Source organism: Fusarium vanettenii, assembly GCF_000151355.1.
Source record: "Fusarium vanettenii 77-13-4 chromosome 9 genomic scaffold NECHAsca_6_chr9_2_0, whole genome shotgun sequence".
NCBI lineage: Eukaryota > Fungi > Ascomycota > Sordariomycetes > Hypocreales > Nectriaceae > Fusarium > Fusarium vanettenii.
The window spans coordinates 493,748-512,968 of record NW_003315877.1 but is presented as its reverse complement, the minus strand read 5'-3'; the positions used below and the strand labels follow the sequence as shown (position 1 = coordinate 512,968).

Sequence of the window (19,221 nt, the reverse complement as noted above, 5' to 3'; positions counted from 1 at the left end):
ACTCAGCGATTCCAACTATTATGCAATTCCACGACCGCTAAGGAGCGAATCGCATCTTTTCGTCCCGAGTCTCTCTAAGGGCATCAGGCCACACCAAGACCAATCGTCCCGATGAAAACTGTCCGTGTAGAATCAACCAAGCGTCATTTCCCCAACGTCTACGGTGCAGCTTTTGGGGAGGAGGGATGGTCCTTGTACTCTCGCCTGGCCCACCATCAGCGGTAGATTGTCGCGCCCCAAAGGATCCCTGCGAGGCTTTGCAGACGCACTATTATTATGGCTGGCACGAAAATACCTCGAACGGAACGCTCTGCTAGACTGACTCGTCGACGGTGCCTGATTCGTGTACCTGTGTTGGTGAGTCTACTCTGTGCGTCGATGTGGTATCAACGACTCAGCCCTACCACTTTTAAAGGCACTTTGGTGATGCACTTGCGGCTCCCGACCTCGACGATCCAGGGGCATCTGACTGATTGACGATCGACGCAACGTGCCGGCAAGCATGGGGAACTCCCCCGGTGCTCCAGTGTCATGTCTAGACCTGTGAAGCTAGCAGAAAGCCGTTGTGGTTGCTCCAATTCATTGCAGAGAAGGGCCACATGGGCGAGTGAGGCGTACAACGGGGCGCCGCCAAACGCAAAGACCTCGACAGGACAGGACAGGACGCAGAGAAGCCGATATGCATGGCGCACGCGTGGCTACGGGTCCATCCTCCAAGGCTTGCAAGGGTGAATTTAACGGCGGCTTGCAAACAAGCCCGTCTTGGGAACGTGTGATGGTTTCACCACATTATCAAGGGCGCAGAATGTCTCTGCCGGCTTGAGGATCAGCTCGACTTGGCCTCGAGGCCTGAGTGAGGCAGACGACGGCCATGTCTCGACTTCTGACAAGACGCGTCTGGCTAACAAGCTCATCACACGCTGAATGTCATGGTTGGGTCTCTAACCGAACCGATCTATCCGTCCCGAGAGGCGACACAAGAGCCGGCTTGCGCCAGTTCTGCAACTGTCGGCCCAGACCGGCCGCTACCGCAAGTCAACAATCTCAACGTTGACCAGAGATGCCAGCAGCAGCAACGACAACGACAACATGTGTGTGTATGTGTGCGTGTTTGCGTGTGTGTGGGAGAGAGCGGGGGTCTCTTTTTAGGTATGTGATAGCTGTGGGTTGGACATCTGCAAGCTCCTGAGCACAAGTTCCTCGTTGGATCAGAGTTCCGGCACAGTAAGCTTGCTGTGGGAAGCTGTATCAACGGCAGTTGTCGAGAAGAGACGAGTCATTCCCCTTTGCGGCAAACGGACGGAAGGACGACTCATCAGACGATCGCGCCATGTCGTCTCTTTTGCCACAACCGGCTCCTCGAGGACGAGAAAGGAGTACGGGCTCAACATTACATGACCCGATCCATCCACGGTCGTCTAGTCCGCCCCAACTCGTCGCTTCCCGAGTCCTGTCAAAGATGATGCTGGTCTAGGTTATCCCTACTTGGGCGCATAGTCTCTCGGAGGGCAACCCTCGGCGTCTCTGCAGACAAACAAGACCAGGTGCAGTACCACGTGAACTATTCAAATACGACTGCAGACTATTGGAAGATGTTGTTGCTCCGGGGTTTGCCTCGCGTTCGCGAGAGATGCTGGACCAGTCGGTGTGCGTCTTGCACCAAGGTTGACAAGATGGTGTCGATGCCCTTGGCATCAGTGACTCTGGTGCTACCCTCCTTGCGTCCGGGCTCTAGGCCTCGTTTAAGTTTTGTGCTCTGACCTTGGCTTTCCAGACTCGACTTGCTGAGAGGAAAGGTACGGTTCGAATGGTTCAAACTGGCCACGTTGCCATGAACCGTTTCGTCATTCTTTGTGAGAGGAGAGCAGGTGAGCAGAACTCGAGGCGGGTCATAGTCATACTCTACAGCACGGCAGTTGGTTTTCAACCTTGGGCTTGGGGAGCGGTTCGACCGGCTAGCCAGTAAGCCAGCGCTGGGAATTCGGGGATCAACAAAGCCAAAGGCTCAATATCGCCGCCCAACGCCGATCAGCATGTGATGCCTAGCATCAAACATGGGTCTTCGAAGGGATGGTCCCCCCGAGTAAAAGCAAAAGGGCGAGTCAGGCTGGGGCTGGTGTTTGAAGTGATCGGCGAGTCTTGTCCAGGATCAGGTTGCTCTACCGAGTGAAAAGCCCGACTGGCGGTCTGGTGCTCGCTCACACCTAGGCGAATGGGAGAACCCATGCACACCAAAGAGCGGTTTGAGAGGTGTAGTATCCACAGGATGATCAAGGCGTACGTACGTCCCACCTGGGCAAGAGTCTAACGTTAGTCTACTGGATATGTCAAACGGTGCAGGGAGAGAGGGTCTTGTTGTTGCACAAGATGATGCCGCCTTGTTCAACGGCCGCAGCATGCATCTCACTTTATTGTAAGTGGTGTTGCTCATCCGTGAGAGTTGAGCGGACGGGGTGTGGGAGGGTACAATACTGATATCCTGACATCCTAGACAGGCAGACATCGTCATTGTGGCAAGAATGGTTCAACTTCGAGAAGGATATGCAAAGAAAAGGCTCGTGGATTCATTCATTTATACATCATTCTTTGGATCTCGGAAGTGAGGAGATCCGGATTCGCTATACATACGCACAAGAAAACGTCTGTCTACAGTATGACATTTGAGTCACTCGGTTGAATGAGAACGCTGGGTCATCCAAGGGAGGCCCCTACTGGGCTTTCATTTCCCGGTTATTGGATTATCCAGTTGTCGCCCTCTTCGTCCGAGTCGCCTTCTACGAGGTCTTCCTCGTCCAGCAGGGCCATCTGCACGAAGCGACGAACCCAGGCCTCTTGGGCTGGGTCGAGGCCGGCGGGGTTATTGTTGTTATTGTTGTTATTGTTATTGTTGACGGCCTGGTTCTGGACCGGTTGCTGCTGCTGCTGCTGCTGCTGCTGCTGTTGTTGTTGATGTTGATGTTGTTGCTGCTGTTGGTTGTGATGGGCAGGTGGTTGGTGTTGTTGATGATGCTGTTGTTGCTGATTCGGTCGCTGACGTGCAGCACCTCCTCCACGCCCTCTACCTCTCCCTCGGGGTGCCGGCGCCGCTGGCTGGTGTCTTCCACCGCCTCTTGCACCGCGTCCTCGACCCGCCGGGCCTCGAGGTGGGCCGTGGTGGCCGCGGCCCGCTGCTGGTTGTTGTGGTGCGTCAGGCGCAGCCGGAGGGACCGCCCGGCGGCCGTCTCTGGCATGGTTGTCGACTAGTCGGATAACGAGGGGACCTTCGCGAGCGACTTCGATGGCCTGACCTTGAGCGCCTAACTGAGCCTGCGGCTGGTTGGCGTCGGCGGCATTTCCCTGGTCCTCGTTGTCGCTGTCATCATCAGACTCGAACTCAATCACCTCGAGCGGTACCGCCGGTTCCTGTGCCTGTGCCTGTGCAGGACCTCTTCCTCCGATGAAGCCAAGTCCCACATCGTCGCCGTCGCCGCCCTCGAGTTCCCAGAGCCGCATGTAACACGAAGTGACCTTTCCACTGGGCTGCTGGTTGTAGTGCTGATAGGGGTTGACAGGATCGAGCCATGACGAACACAGATAGCAGAAGTGGGTGTCGCAGCGAGAGCAGATCATGTGGTTGCAGCCGTGAGTCTTTTGCGCGGGGGCGTTGCACGTCGGACAAGGACTCGTGTGAAGCTGGAGATACTCGAGAGAGGCCTTTTCCTCCTCGCTGAGCTCGCCCTTGTCACGTCTTGGTGCGCAGCGGACAAATTCTCCATGCCATGACTGGAAACACTGGCCGCAGAAGGCAAAGCCGCAGTCTTCACAGATGGCCAGGAGGTCGGCCCTGTTGAAGATGTCCTTCTTCTTTTTCTTCTTTGTGCTGTTGTCTCCTTCCTTTTCTTCGTCGTCTTTTTCAGACTCGGCATCGGACGATTCGGCAAAGTCGAGGCCCTCGGGCTTCTTGTGACGTTTAGATCGAGCAGCACCGTTACACCACTGGCGAGGACAGTAGATGGTGTTCTTGTCAGACTCGAGCTCGGTCTTGTACTTGAGCGTAACGTAGCGCTTGACCGTTTCCTCGGCGAGGCCAATCTGGAGAAGCTCGCTGGGGCTCACGGCGACCTTTGGCTTCTTGGTCTCTTTAGAGGCAGCACGCTCCTTGGCACAGTTGGGTGCTAAGCACCGTACAGTGGATAGATTGCCCTCTTTGATGGCGTCATTGTAGAACTCTTGGAGGCATTGGATGCAAAAGATGTGACCGCAGTCGAGCATCTTGTGACACTTGGATCCCTTCTTGGGGTCTGTTGGGAAGAGTTAGTATCTGAAGTCGCAGTAAGCAAGGGTATGTCAACTTACCAAGACAGACACCACAGTCAAAGGTTTCCTTTTCAAAGGCTGCCTTCTTGGACTTGATATCGTGGTCTAACACGGCGAGTTTGTGCTCAGGGTCAACCTCGAGGGTTCCCTCTGGAGTGATGGTCCCAAAGACATCTTCAGCAGCACGCTGGATGTGATCAATGTAAGTAAAGGCAACCATGTCACGTCCAATCTCATCCCACAGACGCGGGCCGTCATCCTCGAGTCTCTTGATAGTCTCCTTCGTCAACCACTGCGGCGTTGTCGATATCTGCACTTTTGGCGGTGCATCTACAGGGTAGCCTTCGGGAAGACGGATCTGCAGCCGCAACGACGGGAGATACGAGACCTCGAGAGAATCCACCTCTGGCTGGCCGTTCTCGGCGGCCTGGCCGGGGGTGTTGAGACCCGGGTGAGCGGGCGCAGAAGCTGCTGGGAAGGTGACGGTGACGGGAGCGGCGGGCTCGACGGGGAGCTCAATCTCAAAGGCGAAGGGGTCCTTGGCGTCGGGGTGACGGATCTCGGGGTAGATGGCCTCGAGGGAGCCTAGCTCCATAAAACGGGGATCATCGCTCTCGTCCATGGTTGTTGATTGTGTGGTTGGTATCAGGAGTGTTCATTATCCTGGATGAGATGCGTGGTGATGTTGGTGAATGTAGAGAGAGGTTGAGTGCTCTCTGGGTAGGATGTAAACAAACAGAGAGTTTTGAAGTTGATGTTTGGGGTATCCACGAATAACCCCAACAGCTTTGCTAGGTCAAGCCTCCATTGTCTGTTCTCTTTGACTCTCTTCTTTCAAAACTCAAACATTTATCGTGAAGCGGGGGGAAAGAGAGGCTTTTGACATGGGGGGGGGGGAGAGAAAAAGTCCAAAAGGGGAAATGGCGATAAGAAGACAAAGAAGCGGGGACTGTTCTAGAAAGATGACTGTGCCCGGACAAGAGTAATAAGTCTCTCTCTTTTTCTTTTTACTCCTTCGTCCACTCAGGAACACGTTATTCCGAGGCTGTAAAAAGAGGTTGGAAGTTGATGACTCTTTTCGCCGTCGTTGGATTCGCCCACTTTAGGCGGCAGATGATGGAGTACGCCACGGAACGCCACTTCCGGGGTGGGGGGAATGTTATGCGCCACATGTTAATGCAGCACCAGCCACAGGAAGCACGAGGCGTAACACCCCTTGTCTGTATCATGTGCATCATCTTCATCATCTACAATTGCACTTTCACTTTCAACCCTCGACGAACGACGCTTTGATCTTTCGTGGGCTTTGCCTTTCCTTTCCTTTCCTTTTAAACTGTACAAAGTATGAAGCCTTGAAGTATCCTCTCGCGATCCTCTACAGACGAGACCTCAAAGAGATTAGTTGCCGTCATGGAGGACACGACGCCCCTTGCTTCCCTCTCCGTCACCCACGTCTACTATGTAAGCCAACACCTACACCCTCAATCTCCAAAACCTCTCCTAACTTTCCACGCTTTAGGACCCTCATGATAAACTCTCCCTCGTATGCGCATACCTCGCCCTCCTCCCCCAAGCCCTCTGCGTCGTCTACGCAACCCTAGTCCTCTTTACGCGCGAAGTAGAGGTCGCCCTTATGTTTGCGGGCCAGTTAGCCTGCGAGGCCATCAACTTTGCTCTCAAACGGCTTATCAAAGAGGAGAGACCGCGGCGCATACACGGCAAGGGGTATGGCATGCCCAGCTCGCACGCGCAGTTTGTCGCATTCTGGAGTGTCTCGCTTGCTCTGTTTCTGCTTGTGCGCCATCGACCGAGACCAGCAAAGGATCATCGTCCTTGGAGTGTTCCTGAGAGGTTGGCCGTGAGCGTCGCGGGAGCTGTGATTGCTGCTGCTACTGCGTGGAGTAGGGTTTATCTCAACTATCATACTACGTGGCAGGTTCTCGTGGGGTGCGCTGCTGGTGTGATAAGTGCGGTTGGATGGTTCGTCATTGTTGCTGTGGTGCGACAGATAGGCCTGTTGAGTTGGGCTCTGGACACGAAATTAGCGAGGGCGTTCAGAGTAAGGGATCTGGCGGTGGAAGAGGACATGTGTCAGGCTGGCTGGGAGAAGTGGGAGGAGAGGAGAATAGCTACATCATCAGACAAGAAGACGAGGTAGATTTGTAACAACATGAATCATAATACACATTTAACAAGTCGTACAAGTAGTAGTTGGTTCAATGCCTCGAGGCCCATCCTTGAGAACTGCCCGAGTCCTAACTACCTGGTCTTTTCTAACAACCCCCTCAGCAAAACTCACCAGAGGGGGTTATAGTTTAACCCTCCCGGTATATAACAAGAAAGGCAACTGGATATCTAACAAGGTCCCAAACAATGCAATGCTTGGCTTTAAAGAAAGAAAAAAAGGAGGAGAAAAAACCGCCCACCCGCCCAATCATGAATAGTAAAAAAAGATGGTCGTGTCCCTTTCCTTTCCTTTCCCAGTCCGTAACGCACCCAAAACAAGTCGCAGTTATTCCCGTTTTGACACGCGTCATCAGATCCACTGATCTTTTCTCATCTCTGGTCCAGCTCTTGAGCCCTGACGGCTATGCATCCCGCGAGAACTCACGGATGAAGATTTCGGGTTATGGGAGAATGGGCCAGTTTTTTGCCTCTGCGGGCTGTACACAGCTGAGCTGAGAGTTGGCTGGTCCTCTTGAGTCTTGTTATCCTTGGCGCTCAGAGGAACAGGAGGCAACTCCTTCTCAAAGTTGTCCTTGACCTGGAATGTTGTGCCCTCGCCCGGCACATCAACGATGGCAATGGCTAGAGGGCTTGTCTTTCTTGGGAAGAAGGTTACTGTGCTGTTTGGGCAGTCAAGGTTGTGCACCTTGTCCGCGTCTTCTTGGACAGGCGCCTTTGAGGGGCGCATGTCGTTGATGTTTGAAAGGCGCAAGCCGATCTGGACAGTAGCAGTTGATACCATCGAGGAGCCACGCCGGCGTGGGGCGTCCTCTGGGACGAAGATGGCCGGTGGTGCGAGGAGGCTATCAGCCAGGTTTGCCAGGTTTGTCGACATTGACGCCTTCTTGGCTGATGTAGGAGAGTAAGTGGTTGTAGGTAGTAGTAGTACAGGTGACTTGGGCTGCTCCTCCTTGGGGAAGATGCTGTACATGCTCTTCTTAAAGTTCTTGAGGGAGGGTTTTGATGAGGCCCGAATAGATCCCGGCTTGGTTGGGAAGGTTTGTGATTGGCGCATGCTTCCAAGTCGCAGAGGTCTGGGGAACGCATGGTTCAGAATGTCTTTTCGAGCTCCCATGACCTTGCCCTCGTCCCTAGCTTCCGCGAGCAACGACTCCCTGCTGGCCTCCTTTCGGATCTGTTGTGGCAGTTGTAGTGGTCGGGGCACAATGGAACTGGGGCTTGATGGTTCCAACTCTTGTCCTTCGAGGTCTGACTTGAAGCCTTTGGCATTGTTGTCACTATCCTCGTAGCTTCCACTCGGAGATTTGCTCGATCGTAGGAAGAGGTAGAGACAGCCTGTCAACAAACCCGAGAGGTTGGCCACGACGGATACCACCATGGATAGTTGCATTGTTTCGGGGCTTGCTGACTGAGGGTCTTCGAACGAAGTGTTGTAGAAGAAGGTTATGAGGAGTGTCTGTTGCCATTAGCTTTGAACACTCTGTATAGGAAGAGAAGTACTCACGTAGGAGAGCAGCGCAATCACCATGTAGTAGACCATGCGCGAAGCCTCATCCCTCACTGCAAAGCTCATACTGGAACCAGTGTGAAGCTTGAAAGAGATGACACCGCATTGAATGAGTATCGACAAGACGACGGTGGTGAGAAGTCCGAAGCAGCCGAGATTGTATCGGTGGAGGTACCAGAACAGACCAGCGAAGCAAAAGTTGGGAGGTTGAATCGCAAAAGTGATGGAAAATGTCACGAGCAGGAAAAGCCCAATGATGACGAGACAAGCAACAACATTCCATCGTCCTCGTGCTGGGAATATGTTTGGCTTCGTAACTCGGATCGCCAGTTCGAGGCCGAATACTAGCTGGATAAAGGGAGTGATGAACAGAGCTGTAGTTGTGTTAGTTGATGCAGTGTCAATCGTCTACCATTGTTGACTTGCCTGGTAGCATAAACTGAGAGATTGTCCGGCATCCAAGAATCATGAGAGACTGGAAACCCTTGGACTGAGCTACCGCGTAGACAATGCCCTGAACCACAATACCGCAGGATAGAACGAAGGGATGTACATCACGGCGCTTGATGAGTCGAAACCAAGAGGCCCTGGTAAGATTGTAAGAATATGCCAACTTCCCTTGGGGCATTCATATTTACCTCCACGTCCATGTTGCATCGTTCCGCTTTGCCGTCTTCCATGACTCCCAGAATATGCTAGCAGCGGTCGCAAAAGCTGCCAACACATTGAAGCTCGCCAGAACGACAATTGAAGTCCGTACTGATGCTGCCGCGGCGAGCTTGAGCTGATTATCCCAGGCTGAGGTCGAGTTTGCCTGGAACTGAAAGCCCGCTGTGTCCAACTCACTGCCGTCCTCGGCCCTCGGCGCGATCCAGTTGACGCTATCCATAATGTCTTTGTTGCAATTGCCGGTAGTTTAGGAGAAGGACAGGCTTCAAGCCTTAGCAGTGCCGGCACTGCGTAGTTGTTTGGGGGCATGGGATTAGGTAGACATGCCGCTTTTGCAAGAAGAAAGATAGTAGACAGGTAGGAAAGAGGGGTCACGCAAAAAGTAAAGAAACGAGCGATCAAAGGAGCACACGACAATGGCCGCTACAGTCAAGTAGTGACCTCTTGCTGCAGACTGGAATCGTCTGGACAAGGCGAGGCTGAGAAAAAGAGTGAATTGATACACCAAGAAAGGAGAGAAAAGGAAGGCTCCTGGCCTACACCAAAAACTGAATGTACAGAGAACGGTATAAAGGTTCAACCCAATATCATCCAGACTAAGGCAAAGAGGCGATGCAAATCTTGATATCTCTGTCCCATCGGAGGCGCATCAAGCCGACTCAAGGGCCCAGACTCGCCCTCGACCACCCCGGCGACAGGAAGAAGGGGACCCCTGAGAAGCAGAATCTCAGCAGGAGCAAGGGTTTTGGGTGCGCCATGACGGCGTTTGGTAACATCGTGGATGGACTCCCTTGTAGCTCGAGATGGGGGAGCTCAAGCCAAGCCCTCGGTATAGAGGAATGTCCTGCATTAGGGTGACAGGAGGCTCCTGTTGGAGATGGGGGTGTTGTTTCACCTGGGGGATGTTGAGTTTTTTTGAGCGATTATGTGTGATTCAGTGGCGATTCTGCACTCGCAAAGGAATTGCCTCTCGTGAAGCTTTTCAAGTGTCTTGATGAAAGAGTTGATCAAGTTGTCGTAGCCATCGAGTCAGGTTCTTTCCGTTGGAGCGCAGGTAAATTGATCAAGGTACAGACCAAAGACGCCATCAAAGCCCAAAGACCATCAAAAGCACGCATCTCGACGCTTAGCATAGCTAGTATGGAGCCGAACAAAGCCGGCCGAGAGGCTGAAGCATTGCTGGAACAAGGTCGAGTTTCGTCGTGTTGTAGAAGGAGGAGTTGAAGTCGTCTGGGCCTCTGTGCTAGTCCGTATCAGTACTAGCGCGCACCCCTGACGGGCAGCGATAAAACACCAGAAACGACAGGGGATGAGACGCTATTACTACACGAACAAGACTCGCTCGGGGGGCAGGTCTAAGATCCGGATGGCAGGTAACACGGATCCAGCCAGTGCCGACACTGGACGCGGGGGAGAACGAACATGGTCCAAGCTGCTAAAAGCTCTTTCAACAGTTACAGGTTACAGGTGTGTCTTGTTGCCAGGTCCACTGAGCTGAACCACTACAGAGAGTGCACGGCCAGACCCAGCAAACACGAGAAGACAAAGAGAGAAAAGAAGTGCTCTGTGCGGTGGCTGGCGTTCTCGATTTCTTGTTTCAACTTGTCGACAAGGGCCTTTGAAACTCTCGGCCGTGTAAGCGAGGACGGCCATCTTGTTCGATTTGGGTCAAGATTCACCAAGTTTGTCAAGAGGCCGCCCTGCTCTGCTGTTAGCGAGATCTTGTCTTGTCTGCTGGCTGTCAGCGGGGTGGCGATGCCATTTGACAGCTTCACCAGGGTGTCAGAGTTGTCCTTCAGTTGGAGTCTCCCAACGAGGTAGGTTGGTATCTCGAGATTCAACCTCAAAACAGCATCATGCACAATAGTGACAATACTATAATTAGCGTCAATAGCCTATATACTTGAAAGCGAAAAAGAAACAAAGTGAGGCTTTCTCGCCACAGACTCAACCTCCAGGCCTCCATTCCCAGCCTCCTGGTCCAGTGCAATCAATGTGAGACTGCCCGCATCAAGCTCTATCGCCCACGCGAACCCAATTGCGGAAAACGCTGCATGCACTAGAAGATGCGCATGGAAAGCAATGAGTCAAGTCAATGTCAAAGTCAAGCCCGCGATATCAAAGTCCTTGTCTAGGCGTTGACTGTTGAGTTCGGATCGAGCTGCTACCGCAAAAGTAAGTAAGCGAGGGCATGAACCAACAACCAACTACTCCGTAACAGATACGAGAATAACGAAGCTGAACCAACAACTTGTATCTCCTGAAACCACCTGCAAAAGACATCACAGCAATCTTACTCTACATTTTCCCGCTTCAATTCGGTGATATCATCTCCCACGTGCAGCTGACGGGCATACACGTCCGTGAGCCGCTGCAGTGTGGATGGATTTCAGAGGCACAGCACAGCTCTGCTGACCTTGGCAACCCGCACTCTTTAACAAGAAGCCATCTCAAGCTCTCAAGCTCTGACTTCCCGGCGGCAAGACGGGAACTACGGAGGTGAAATCCGGAACGTGGATGCCCACCCCTTTCCAACGGTATGGTATTCGTTTCGACGCGGTTCCGCTGCTTGCAAAGAATTCCGAGGACAGACAGAAAGCTCCAGCTACCACCCGCGGAATGCTCCGGATCTCACGTGAAACGTACTTCAGGACGGATAAAGTCTCTTGCGAGTTTTGATATTCTCTTGTCTGTTACAAAGTGACAAGCCCAGGACGTCATCCCTGGTCCGGAAAGCAACAGCGGGTACTCCCGGTCAAAGGACAAGCAGCCACGCAGTCATGATATCAGAGCAAGAAGACAAAAGAATGAAGAAGGTGCAACGTGAGACCAAGATTTTGAGCTTACTCCAAACGCCCGAAAGAGGAGTAAAAGAGGCAACAGGATCAAAAAGTCCCGGAGGCAATGCTCCGTGTGTAGACTGAGCACAAAGCAAGAAGTAGATCTCGATGTCGGGCATTGGTGGGGGATGCATTCAGCCGGCGGCAGACGCAAGGCAGAAAAAAACTGCAGAAAAACCGATCGTGGCTGGAGCAAGATGCAAGTCAGCAAGCAAGACAAATCAGTCGTGTGAGCCAACTAGACACGCAGTAAGAGAAAATTGGCTGAATGTTCAAAACGTCTTCATCCACGTCATGGCAACTTCTTCCATACGTCACCGCCACATCTTGAAAACCCCCGCTATTTGTGGCGCCGCCATAGAAGAGATCTCCAGTGAAGTGGCTCGTAGTGTGGGACAGAAGGTCCAGAACACAGGGCAGAAAGTGGGCCATTGAAGATCAACAGCCGCAAGAAGGAAAGGAAGTCGATCATCAATACTCGTAGAACATGGCATTCTGTGCACCTCTAAACCGCAATTCGTGTACTTTTCTTGCAAAACTGCAAGGGGCAAAGATTGCGTGTTGGACTTGTAAAACTACCCCGCAACGCGAGAGACGCGACTTTTGTTCCAAGTCTTGATGACGTCCGAGTGATGGTAGCTACAACTCTGACGTCAACCGAGCTTGTTTGCAAGCAGCCATCACAAGCCAAACACCAGAGCAGGACCCGTAAGGAGGAGCCTCAATTTCTGCTGTTACCCGTAAGAAATATCAACAAAAAAAAAGTCTATGACGACATTTTCCCACATTCACCCCCGGTTTGCTTCACATGACATTCTTCTCTTTGGCAGTGGAGGCAGGACCAACCAAAGATCGCGTGCGTGTCAAACGGGGAAATGTGCAAGCGCGATGACGAGAGGAAAGGGAGCTCCTTCCTCTCTGCCTGAGGTGCGGAGCATTCTCTCAGAGAGTGAATCATGGTCTATATAAACCTTCTCCTGCCACCCCCAAGCTTCGATTCCTCTTCTCTCATCATCATCACACACACACTCTCAAGCACAAAGCACCACAACTTTCAACCACAACCACCTTCAAACCAAACCCAACCAACCCATCACAATGGATTCCATCAAGCAAGGCGCCAACTACGTCGCTGAGAAGGCTCAGGAGGCTACCTCTGGTGCCTCCAAGGAGACCAACAAGCAGGTCGCCAAGGACTCTGATGCCGGCATCGGCACCCGGTAAGTCACTTCGACTCTCTACTCCTCTTCCAACAGACAACTAACACTTCTTCAGTGCCTCTGCTGCCAAGGACGCCATTGGCGACAAGGCTCAAGAGAAGAAGCACGAGGGCAAGGGCGAGGCCCACAAGGAGGCCATCTAAGCTCAACCACATTTCGACACAACAACAACCACGAGTTGAACGGGGAGGAGATATGGAACTGTCCTGAGGAGGATTCGGGCTGACTCCTCATTGTTTTGGAGCAGCACCGCGACTGGCATTCAGATACCCTACATTCAGTAGCCCCTCAATCGACCTAATAACGACATGAACATGTGCCTGCTTGTGATGTGATGATTGTTCCTCAGCTACCTGACGAGACGCTTCTTATGCTTGCAAGTTGACAATAGAAATTGTGTTTTATGCCACGACTTTGAGCTGCCTCGAGCAGCTCAAATGTTCTCCTGTGAGTTCTCACAGGCTCTTCTTGCTTTGTCGCACACTCAGTGCGTTGGAGATATCCTTTGCCGAATACCAGATGATCCAGAGAGGGATCCACACCCAGAGCGTGTTGAAGAAGACAAGATACACCCAGAGGTACATAAAGTTGCTCGTGTCGAGGTTTAGGTTACCAATGAGCCATTCGGGGCAGAATGTCATGAAGCCTGGCAAGTCACCGTTAATCACCAAACAAGCTCTGTCTCTACGAAGCCATTCAAACTTACCTCCATACAGCTCGCAGGTCGCCAGGATAATCATCCAGATGCTAACCTTGGGATCCCGCTTGGCAAGACAATAGCAGATATACACAGCCAACGGACCATCGAAAAACACCGTCAGCAACTCCAAGCTCACGACGCCCAAGTCAACACCCGCCCATCGCTTATCCGCCTTGGCATACACCATCCACAGCTGCGCAAACGGGTTACTTCCCCCAGACTGCGCGCCATACACGCGATCGCTATAACCCAAGAACCCAGCGGGCGTGGGAAAGTATCCGGCCGTCGACTCGGAGATTTGCTCGTGCGAGAAGAAGCAGTGGTACAGGAAGCTGCCCTCGAGGAGGAAGTGGCACAACGCGTCGGCCAGGTGCCAGATGAAGAGGAAGCGGAGTGTCCCTGTGGAGGACGAGGGGAGGAAGCGGAGGGACGCGAGGTAGGCGGCTGCGACGATGGCAAGGGTCGAGAGGAGGGAGATGATTGTCGTTTGGTCGAAGAGGTCGGGTGGGAGGGACGAGGTCCACGACTCGGCGGAGGGAGCTTCTGTGGCCATTGTGATGGGATTGTAGCTTCAATTGGGTGCTTCCAAGACTGTAGATGGCGTTGAAATAGTTTACACAAGACAATTGAGCCGTGTTTGGATGGGAGCGGTGTCGAGCTGATGCTCGACTGGGAGTTAATTTCACAGCCGTTGTGGGGTGCAGATGTTACGCCTGCATATAAGCAGTGGCCTGTGCATGCACCCTCTCCACCACTCAACCATGGATGATATTCACAACTATCAAGACTCTCCCAGTAATGTCTCTTACCTGGATTCACGGTAGAATACATAATCATTGCTGTATTAGTCCTTGCGTTTGTAATTCTTGGTCCTATAGTACAGAATACCCATTCCCCTGGTCCGTTGATCCCTATATATATATATATGCACATTTCATAACCCATACTCATGCATCCATCCATCCATTCATATCCCTTCCTAACCCATCATTTGTCCCATTCCTTATAGCTCTTTTGCTTCTGTCTTGTGTTCCAACCGAGCTTCCCACTGATGCTATTCACCCAGTCCTCGCTCCGCCGTCCTTCAGACTGTACCGAAGCGAACGGATACCGACTCGCGCTGATGGTGACGTAGTCGCCCGGCTTGAGTTCGATACGTTCGCGGCCGTCAAAGCTGGCCCACGACGCTGTCCTCGCATTGTACGGTACTCCGATACGTAGAACGATCGTGTCAGGGAGGATGATGGGTCGGAACGATAGCGTATGCGCGCAGATGGACGTGACTAGCATCACGGGGTTCTCCGGGTGGCAGAGCGAGCCGCCAGCCGCCAGGTTATACGCCGTCGAGCCAGTAGGCGTCGACACGCAGATGCCGTCGGCGAGCACCGAGGTGAAGTGCTCGTCGTCGCCAAAGATCTCGGTGTACGACATGGCTAGAATATACGTCAATGATACAACATCTCCTGCAGGGGCGGTGCGGGTTATGGGATTCTCACTTGGATTGGGCCCTCGGTCCACCACCACCTCGTTCAGAATCTCAAACGTCCCATCCGGTCGATGCGTGTGCTCGTCTTCTCTCTCCTCTCCGATTAGTTCTTCCACGAGGTCGCGCTGTCGGTGCAGCTCTTCCTCATCTTCCTCTCCGACCCCGTCTTCGAGCTCTGGCCGCTTCCGTGGCTGGCTCCTCATGACAGTACCCTCGAACCGCAGCCGTAGGCTCACTGTGACGCCCTTAGTAAAGGCTGATGTGAGTGTCCGCTGGTAGTCTTCAAAATCAAACTTGGTCAAAAAGCCCAAGCTCCCCAACGCAAAACTCAGCACGGGGGGCACGATGCGCTGGAACAGCCAACTAGCATAGAGCACTGTTCCGTCGCCGCCGAGCGAGATGACAAAGTCAAACGTGTGCGGTCGTGTCCGACACATGTGCTCGTCCCAGTACCGCAGACGCTTGTGGAGCATCTCGCGCGCCGCCGCCTCGTCCATCTCTCCCAACCCGGCGTATCCCTTGCTCAAATCATCGATGAGCCCCTTAACGTCAAACCTCTTGTTCGTCTTGAGCTTGTCCTGAACGTAAACGGTGTACGCGGTCTCTCGGTCGTGGTGAAGCAGCCAGTGCGTCAGCTCGCGCGTCTTGGGGATCAGGTCCTGGTCGTAGATCTTTGTGAGGAGGAAGATGGACTTGACGCGGAACCGGATGCGCATGCTGCTCAGACGACGGCTCAGCTCCCGCACGCCCCAGGCCATGTCGCTGAGCTGCTGCTTGGTGAGCAGCCGGCTGCGCACGTCGTCGTAGTCTGTGAGGTCTAGGTTGGAGAGGCTCTTTGTCATCTGCTGCGTCCAGGCTTGCTGGTCAGCTTGTCCAGTGCATAGATGATCCATGCTATCGGGTTCTTCGACAACGGCTCGACACTTCTTATTGGACTTTGGGTCCACCAAGACATCGAGGCTCTGGTCCCTGGGATCAACCTGATCACCATCATATGTGGTGTGACTTGTGGTGAGGCTGATGTCCGGCACGTTGCCCATGTACCCAGTCGAGGCCTGTCCCGTCGAGTATTCCGAGTCGGGATCGCTGGCAGAGCTGGCTGCATCCTTTGCTCGGCGTTGGCTGTCGAGGAACTGGTGAACGAGACATTCGTCGCGGCGGGTCGAACGGCGAATCGTAGGCTGCCTCATCTCAGAGGCAACCATGGAGCTCTTTCGACGATAGGGGTTTCCCGGGTCAAAGACGACCTGCAAGCGACGTCAGGAGGAGCCGTCGAGCAATGCAAATAGAGAGAGGCGTTACCTCGACGGCGTTGCCATCGTCATCAGAGCTCCCGTCGGAGCTACAGCTCTCTTGAAAGGTGATGTGTTTTCCTGCGCGCTCGCCCATGGCTGCGTGCGTGTGCTGACGAGTGGTGACAATTCAGCACGGCACAAGCACTCCCTGTATCCCGTATCTACTCTCGTCTGATATCGCCTGTCGCGTCGCGTGTTGTAGGTTCCCAGTAGATGACGTTGTGAGCCGGGTCTTGATGGCGGGGCAGATGGGCCCACTTGATCGCCGCCAGGAGAGAAGCAAGATTGCCGCAAGAGGAAGTTGGATGTGAATGAAGAACTCTCGTGGGATGAGACGCCGGTTTTCGATTGCGTTTCGATGGTAGAGCAAGGTTTTTGTGCGAGATGTAGATGTAGATGTAGATGCAGCTGGTCAAGGTTAAAGGAAGAAGGTAAGCCTCTTGCTGGAAGCGGTCGACTTGGCGAGCTCAGATCATCAAGGCCCGTTCGCCCAATGAAGGGATGTTTCTGCTGCCGCAATGGATGATTCTTTCAAGTGGGGTTTGGGTTCTCAAAAGCCTTTGCTAGAGCTACCGTGACTGATTGTGCCGCATCTACATCACGACCATGATCTTTGTAGCTTGCCATTGGCTCCCTGGGTCAGCCGACTGTATGTAAGTAGACAGCCTTGTCTCTTTTCTCCGTGAGCAGCCTCTCATGTCTGGCTTAGTGAAGCTGACTCAACCTGTAAGCCATATTATCAAGACCACGAAGCATTCGCCCGAGGTTAATAAGTAGTCAAGTATGCATGGCGTCTCAGGGGTTAGCGCCGTGTTATCTCAACCTCTCTCCATGGAGCCGTGTTCAAGTCGGCTACCCTGGAGCTGCCACGACATCGAGCTGTCCCTCTGTTTTGGCTGTAGTAATACTGCAACTTCGCCACTACACAAGCCTCTCCCGGCGATTTGGTTCAATTTTGCCTTCTAGGTGCCCATTTTATTCGATAATCTGGGCATGAAGGTGTTGAAGGCGTGAATGTTGTCTAGGTTCGCTCAACTTAGGATAGGGACACTTTACGTCTGGTGATGTTGACTCCTTATTAATCTATATTTGCCAAAACAAAAGAAACAGTGACAAGACGAGCTTAGAGAGTATATTTAAAAAAAAAAAAAAAACCTCACTATAGCTATACTCCAAATAATTGCGCCGATGCATCGATACAGCAAAATGTTGTTGCTGTAATAGATGTCTCGATCTTCAAGACTCAGCTCATGGCTGCGCCATAGACATACCCTACACCATACCCCTCAACGTCCCGGGAAGCCACAAACTCTGGACAGATACTCGGTGATTTGGACCGGGCTTCACCATCCCAGTTCAATTGGTTATCATAGATCAACATCGTAGATTACACCGTGATCAGAGCCTCTGCCATGTTTCGACAAAGGTAAATCGGTAAAAAGGCCAATCAACCAAACTGTGGAACTCAACCCCTCGCTCTTGGTTGGCCGAGACGTCTTCCCACCAGGTCGAAATGGCCGTCACCATCATCACCACTACATCTACACAGCAGAGATACGAATATCACAACGTCGTGAACCGCACACGCCTCGAGAACGCAGCAAGCCTGACAGCCCGCTCGAGACCTCAGCCACAATGGTCGACCAAGCCAAGAAGCACTTGATCGTCGTAGGTGCATGCTACTTGGACACGATCCTTAGGAACGCACCACCAACCGTGTCTACGAGGGCCGCCATGGCGTCTACTAACTCACCTCTCCAGTGTCCCCTTCTTCCCGCCCGAAGACTCCAAGTTGCGCGCCACCAGCCTCGGCATCCGACGTGGGGGCAACTGTCCAAATTCCCTCGAGGTCCTCGAGCAGTTGCTAGCTGACCATGATGCCCTCCAGCTGCATCTGGTGTCACCCCTGCCCAATGCCTCGTCATCTGCAACAAGACGCATCATCTCGTCCTTTGGCCCAGAGTCCAACATCAATTTCCACCACTGCATCTACCGTGACGCCAGCACCGAGGCGGCTAGCAGTTATATCATCCGCAGCGAGGAGTCAGGTAGCCGTACCCTTGTTAACTATAATGACCTACCAGAGATGACCCGGGACGAGTTTGAGCCCATCGCGCGGAGCTTCGATCCGGGCCAGGAGACGTGGTGGCACTTTGAGGTGGGATCCACGACCACCAGCTTCGTCCGCCCGCTGGCCTTGGGCTGACATGGAGGAAACAGGGCCGAATCCCTGACACGACTCTGAAGTGCATCCGTCTCCTGCGTAACGTGCGACCAAGCGCGCAGATAAGTGTCGAGGTAGAGAAGCCGGGCCGCGAAGGTTTGTTGGAGCTGGCGGCCGAGGCAGACGTCGTCTTTTACTCGCGGAGCTGGGCCGAGGTATGAGTAAACCCACAATCGCCCGTCTGTTTGTCGTGAGCCGGCACCGCCTGACAATGCTATGGATGCATAGAGTCGAGGACACCGGTCTCCGGAGGCCTGCCTGAGAGCTGAGGGACACCGCAAGGCGTACGTGGAATCCGAGATTGTGTATGCCTGCCTGCTTGGGCTTTGTTGGCTGACCATGATGCATACCTAGGTCGCTGGCACTGTGTACGTGGGGTGCAGACGGAGCCGCTGGTCTGTCTCGGTCCGCAGGCGAGTGTTTTCGCTGCCCTGTCCAGGGCGAAGCCGGAGGAGACATATCCGTGGTCGAGTGCGTCGTCCCGCCCTGCCCATCTTCCCATGTCATGTCCCAAGATGCCCCCCTCCCTGGCATAGCACAAGAGTACAGTAGCGGGAACTGCAACAACTGACCATTGCCCGAGATATAGTGCGGTGGGAGCCGGGGACACCTTCATAGCTGGAATGCTGTACGGGCTGCTATGCCACCCCGGCGACTGGAGCACCGGGGAGAAGCTGGGTTTCGCCGTCCGACTGGCCACACTGAAAGTGCAGCGAGAGGGGTTCGCTGGGCTCGGGGCAGACATACTGGGGACTTGGATGCGGTCGAGTGCCAGATTGGTCCCCTCTGCCGCCTAG

At 53.4% G+C, this 19,221-nt stretch overlaps 6 protein-coding genes across 6 annotated transcripts; 2 read left to right on the top strand and 4 right to left on the bottom strand.

Annotated features, from left to right (window-relative positions):
• Window positions 1-2,730: 2,730 nt before the first annotated feature.
• On the bottom strand, window positions 2,731-4,918 carry NECHADRAFT_96150 (uncharacterized protein; the record flags this gene model as incomplete). The annotated part of the gene is made up of 5 exons (XM_003049969.1): window positions 2,731-3,030; window positions 3,063-3,167; window positions 3,208-3,336; window positions 3,382-4,280; window positions 4,336-4,918. 5 exons carry the CDS (start codon window positions 4,916-4,918, stop codon window positions 2,731-2,733), a joined length of 2,016 nt encoding a protein of 671 aa, XP_003050015.1.
• Window positions 4,919-5,706: 788 nt separating this feature from the next.
• Window positions 5,707-6,454, top strand: NECHADRAFT_49178 (uncharacterized protein; the record flags this gene model as incomplete). Its single annotated transcript, XM_003050344.1, has 2 exons — window positions 5,707-5,757; window positions 5,816-6,454. 2 exons carry the CDS (start codon window positions 5,707-5,709, stop codon window positions 6,452-6,454), a joined length of 690 nt encoding a protein of 229 aa, XP_003050390.1.
• Window positions 6,455-6,832: 378 nt separating this feature from the next.
• On the bottom strand, window positions 6,833-8,968 carry NECHADRAFT_96148 (uncharacterized protein; the record flags this gene model as incomplete). The annotated part of the gene is made up of 6 exons (XM_003049968.1): window positions 6,833-7,939; window positions 7,988-8,364; window positions 8,413-8,429; window positions 8,467-8,577; window positions 8,629-8,835; window positions 8,871-8,968. The coding sequence occupies 6 exons, from the start codon at window positions 8,966-8,968 to the stop codon at window positions 6,833-6,835; spliced, it is 1,917 nt and encodes a 638-aa protein (XP_003050014.1).
• A 4,108-nt stretch (window positions 8,969-13,076) lies between these two features.
• On the bottom strand, window positions 13,077-14,052 carry NECHADRAFT_101579 (uncharacterized protein). Its single transcript, XM_003049967.1, has 2 exons — window positions 13,426-14,052; window positions 13,077-13,365 (listed from the first exon to the last, which is right to left on the bottom strand). Exons 1-2 carry the CDS (start codon window positions 13,970-13,972, stop codon window positions 13,175-13,177), a joined length of 738 nt encoding a protein of 245 aa, XP_003050013.1. The 5' UTR covers window positions 13,973-14,052; the 3' UTR covers window positions 13,077-13,174.
• A 354-nt stretch (window positions 14,053-14,406) lies between these two features.
• NECHADRAFT_96146 (uncharacterized protein) lies at window positions 14,407-16,827 on the bottom strand (the record flags this gene model as incomplete). Its single annotated transcript, XM_003049966.1, has 4 exons — window positions 14,407-14,852; window positions 14,916-16,152; window positions 16,208-16,255; window positions 16,774-16,827. 4 exons carry the CDS (start codon window positions 16,825-16,827, stop codon window positions 14,407-14,409), a joined length of 1,785 nt encoding a protein of 594 aa, XP_003050012.1.
• Window positions 16,828-18,043: 1,216 nt separating this feature from the next.
• Window positions 18,044-19,221, top strand: NECHADRAFT_48854 (uncharacterized protein; the record flags this gene model as incomplete). Its single annotated transcript, XM_003050343.1, has 5 exons — window positions 18,044-18,358; window positions 18,421-18,579; window positions 18,653-18,708; window positions 18,779-18,895; window positions 19,014-19,221. Coding segments are annotated over 5 exons (855 nt in total), but the record flags the coding sequence as incomplete, so codon positions are not given.

Bases quoted from the DNA above. Each gene is read 5' to 3' on its own strand.
- NECHADRAFT_101579 (XM_003049967.1), bottom strand. From the start codon at position 13,972: ATGGCCACAGAAGCTCCCTCCGCCGAGTCGTGGACCTCGTCCCTCCCA. The intron at 13,366-13,425 runs GTAAGTTTGAAT...GTGACTTGCCAG, and splicing joins GACCTGCGAGCTGTATGGAG to GCTTCATGACATTCTGCCCC.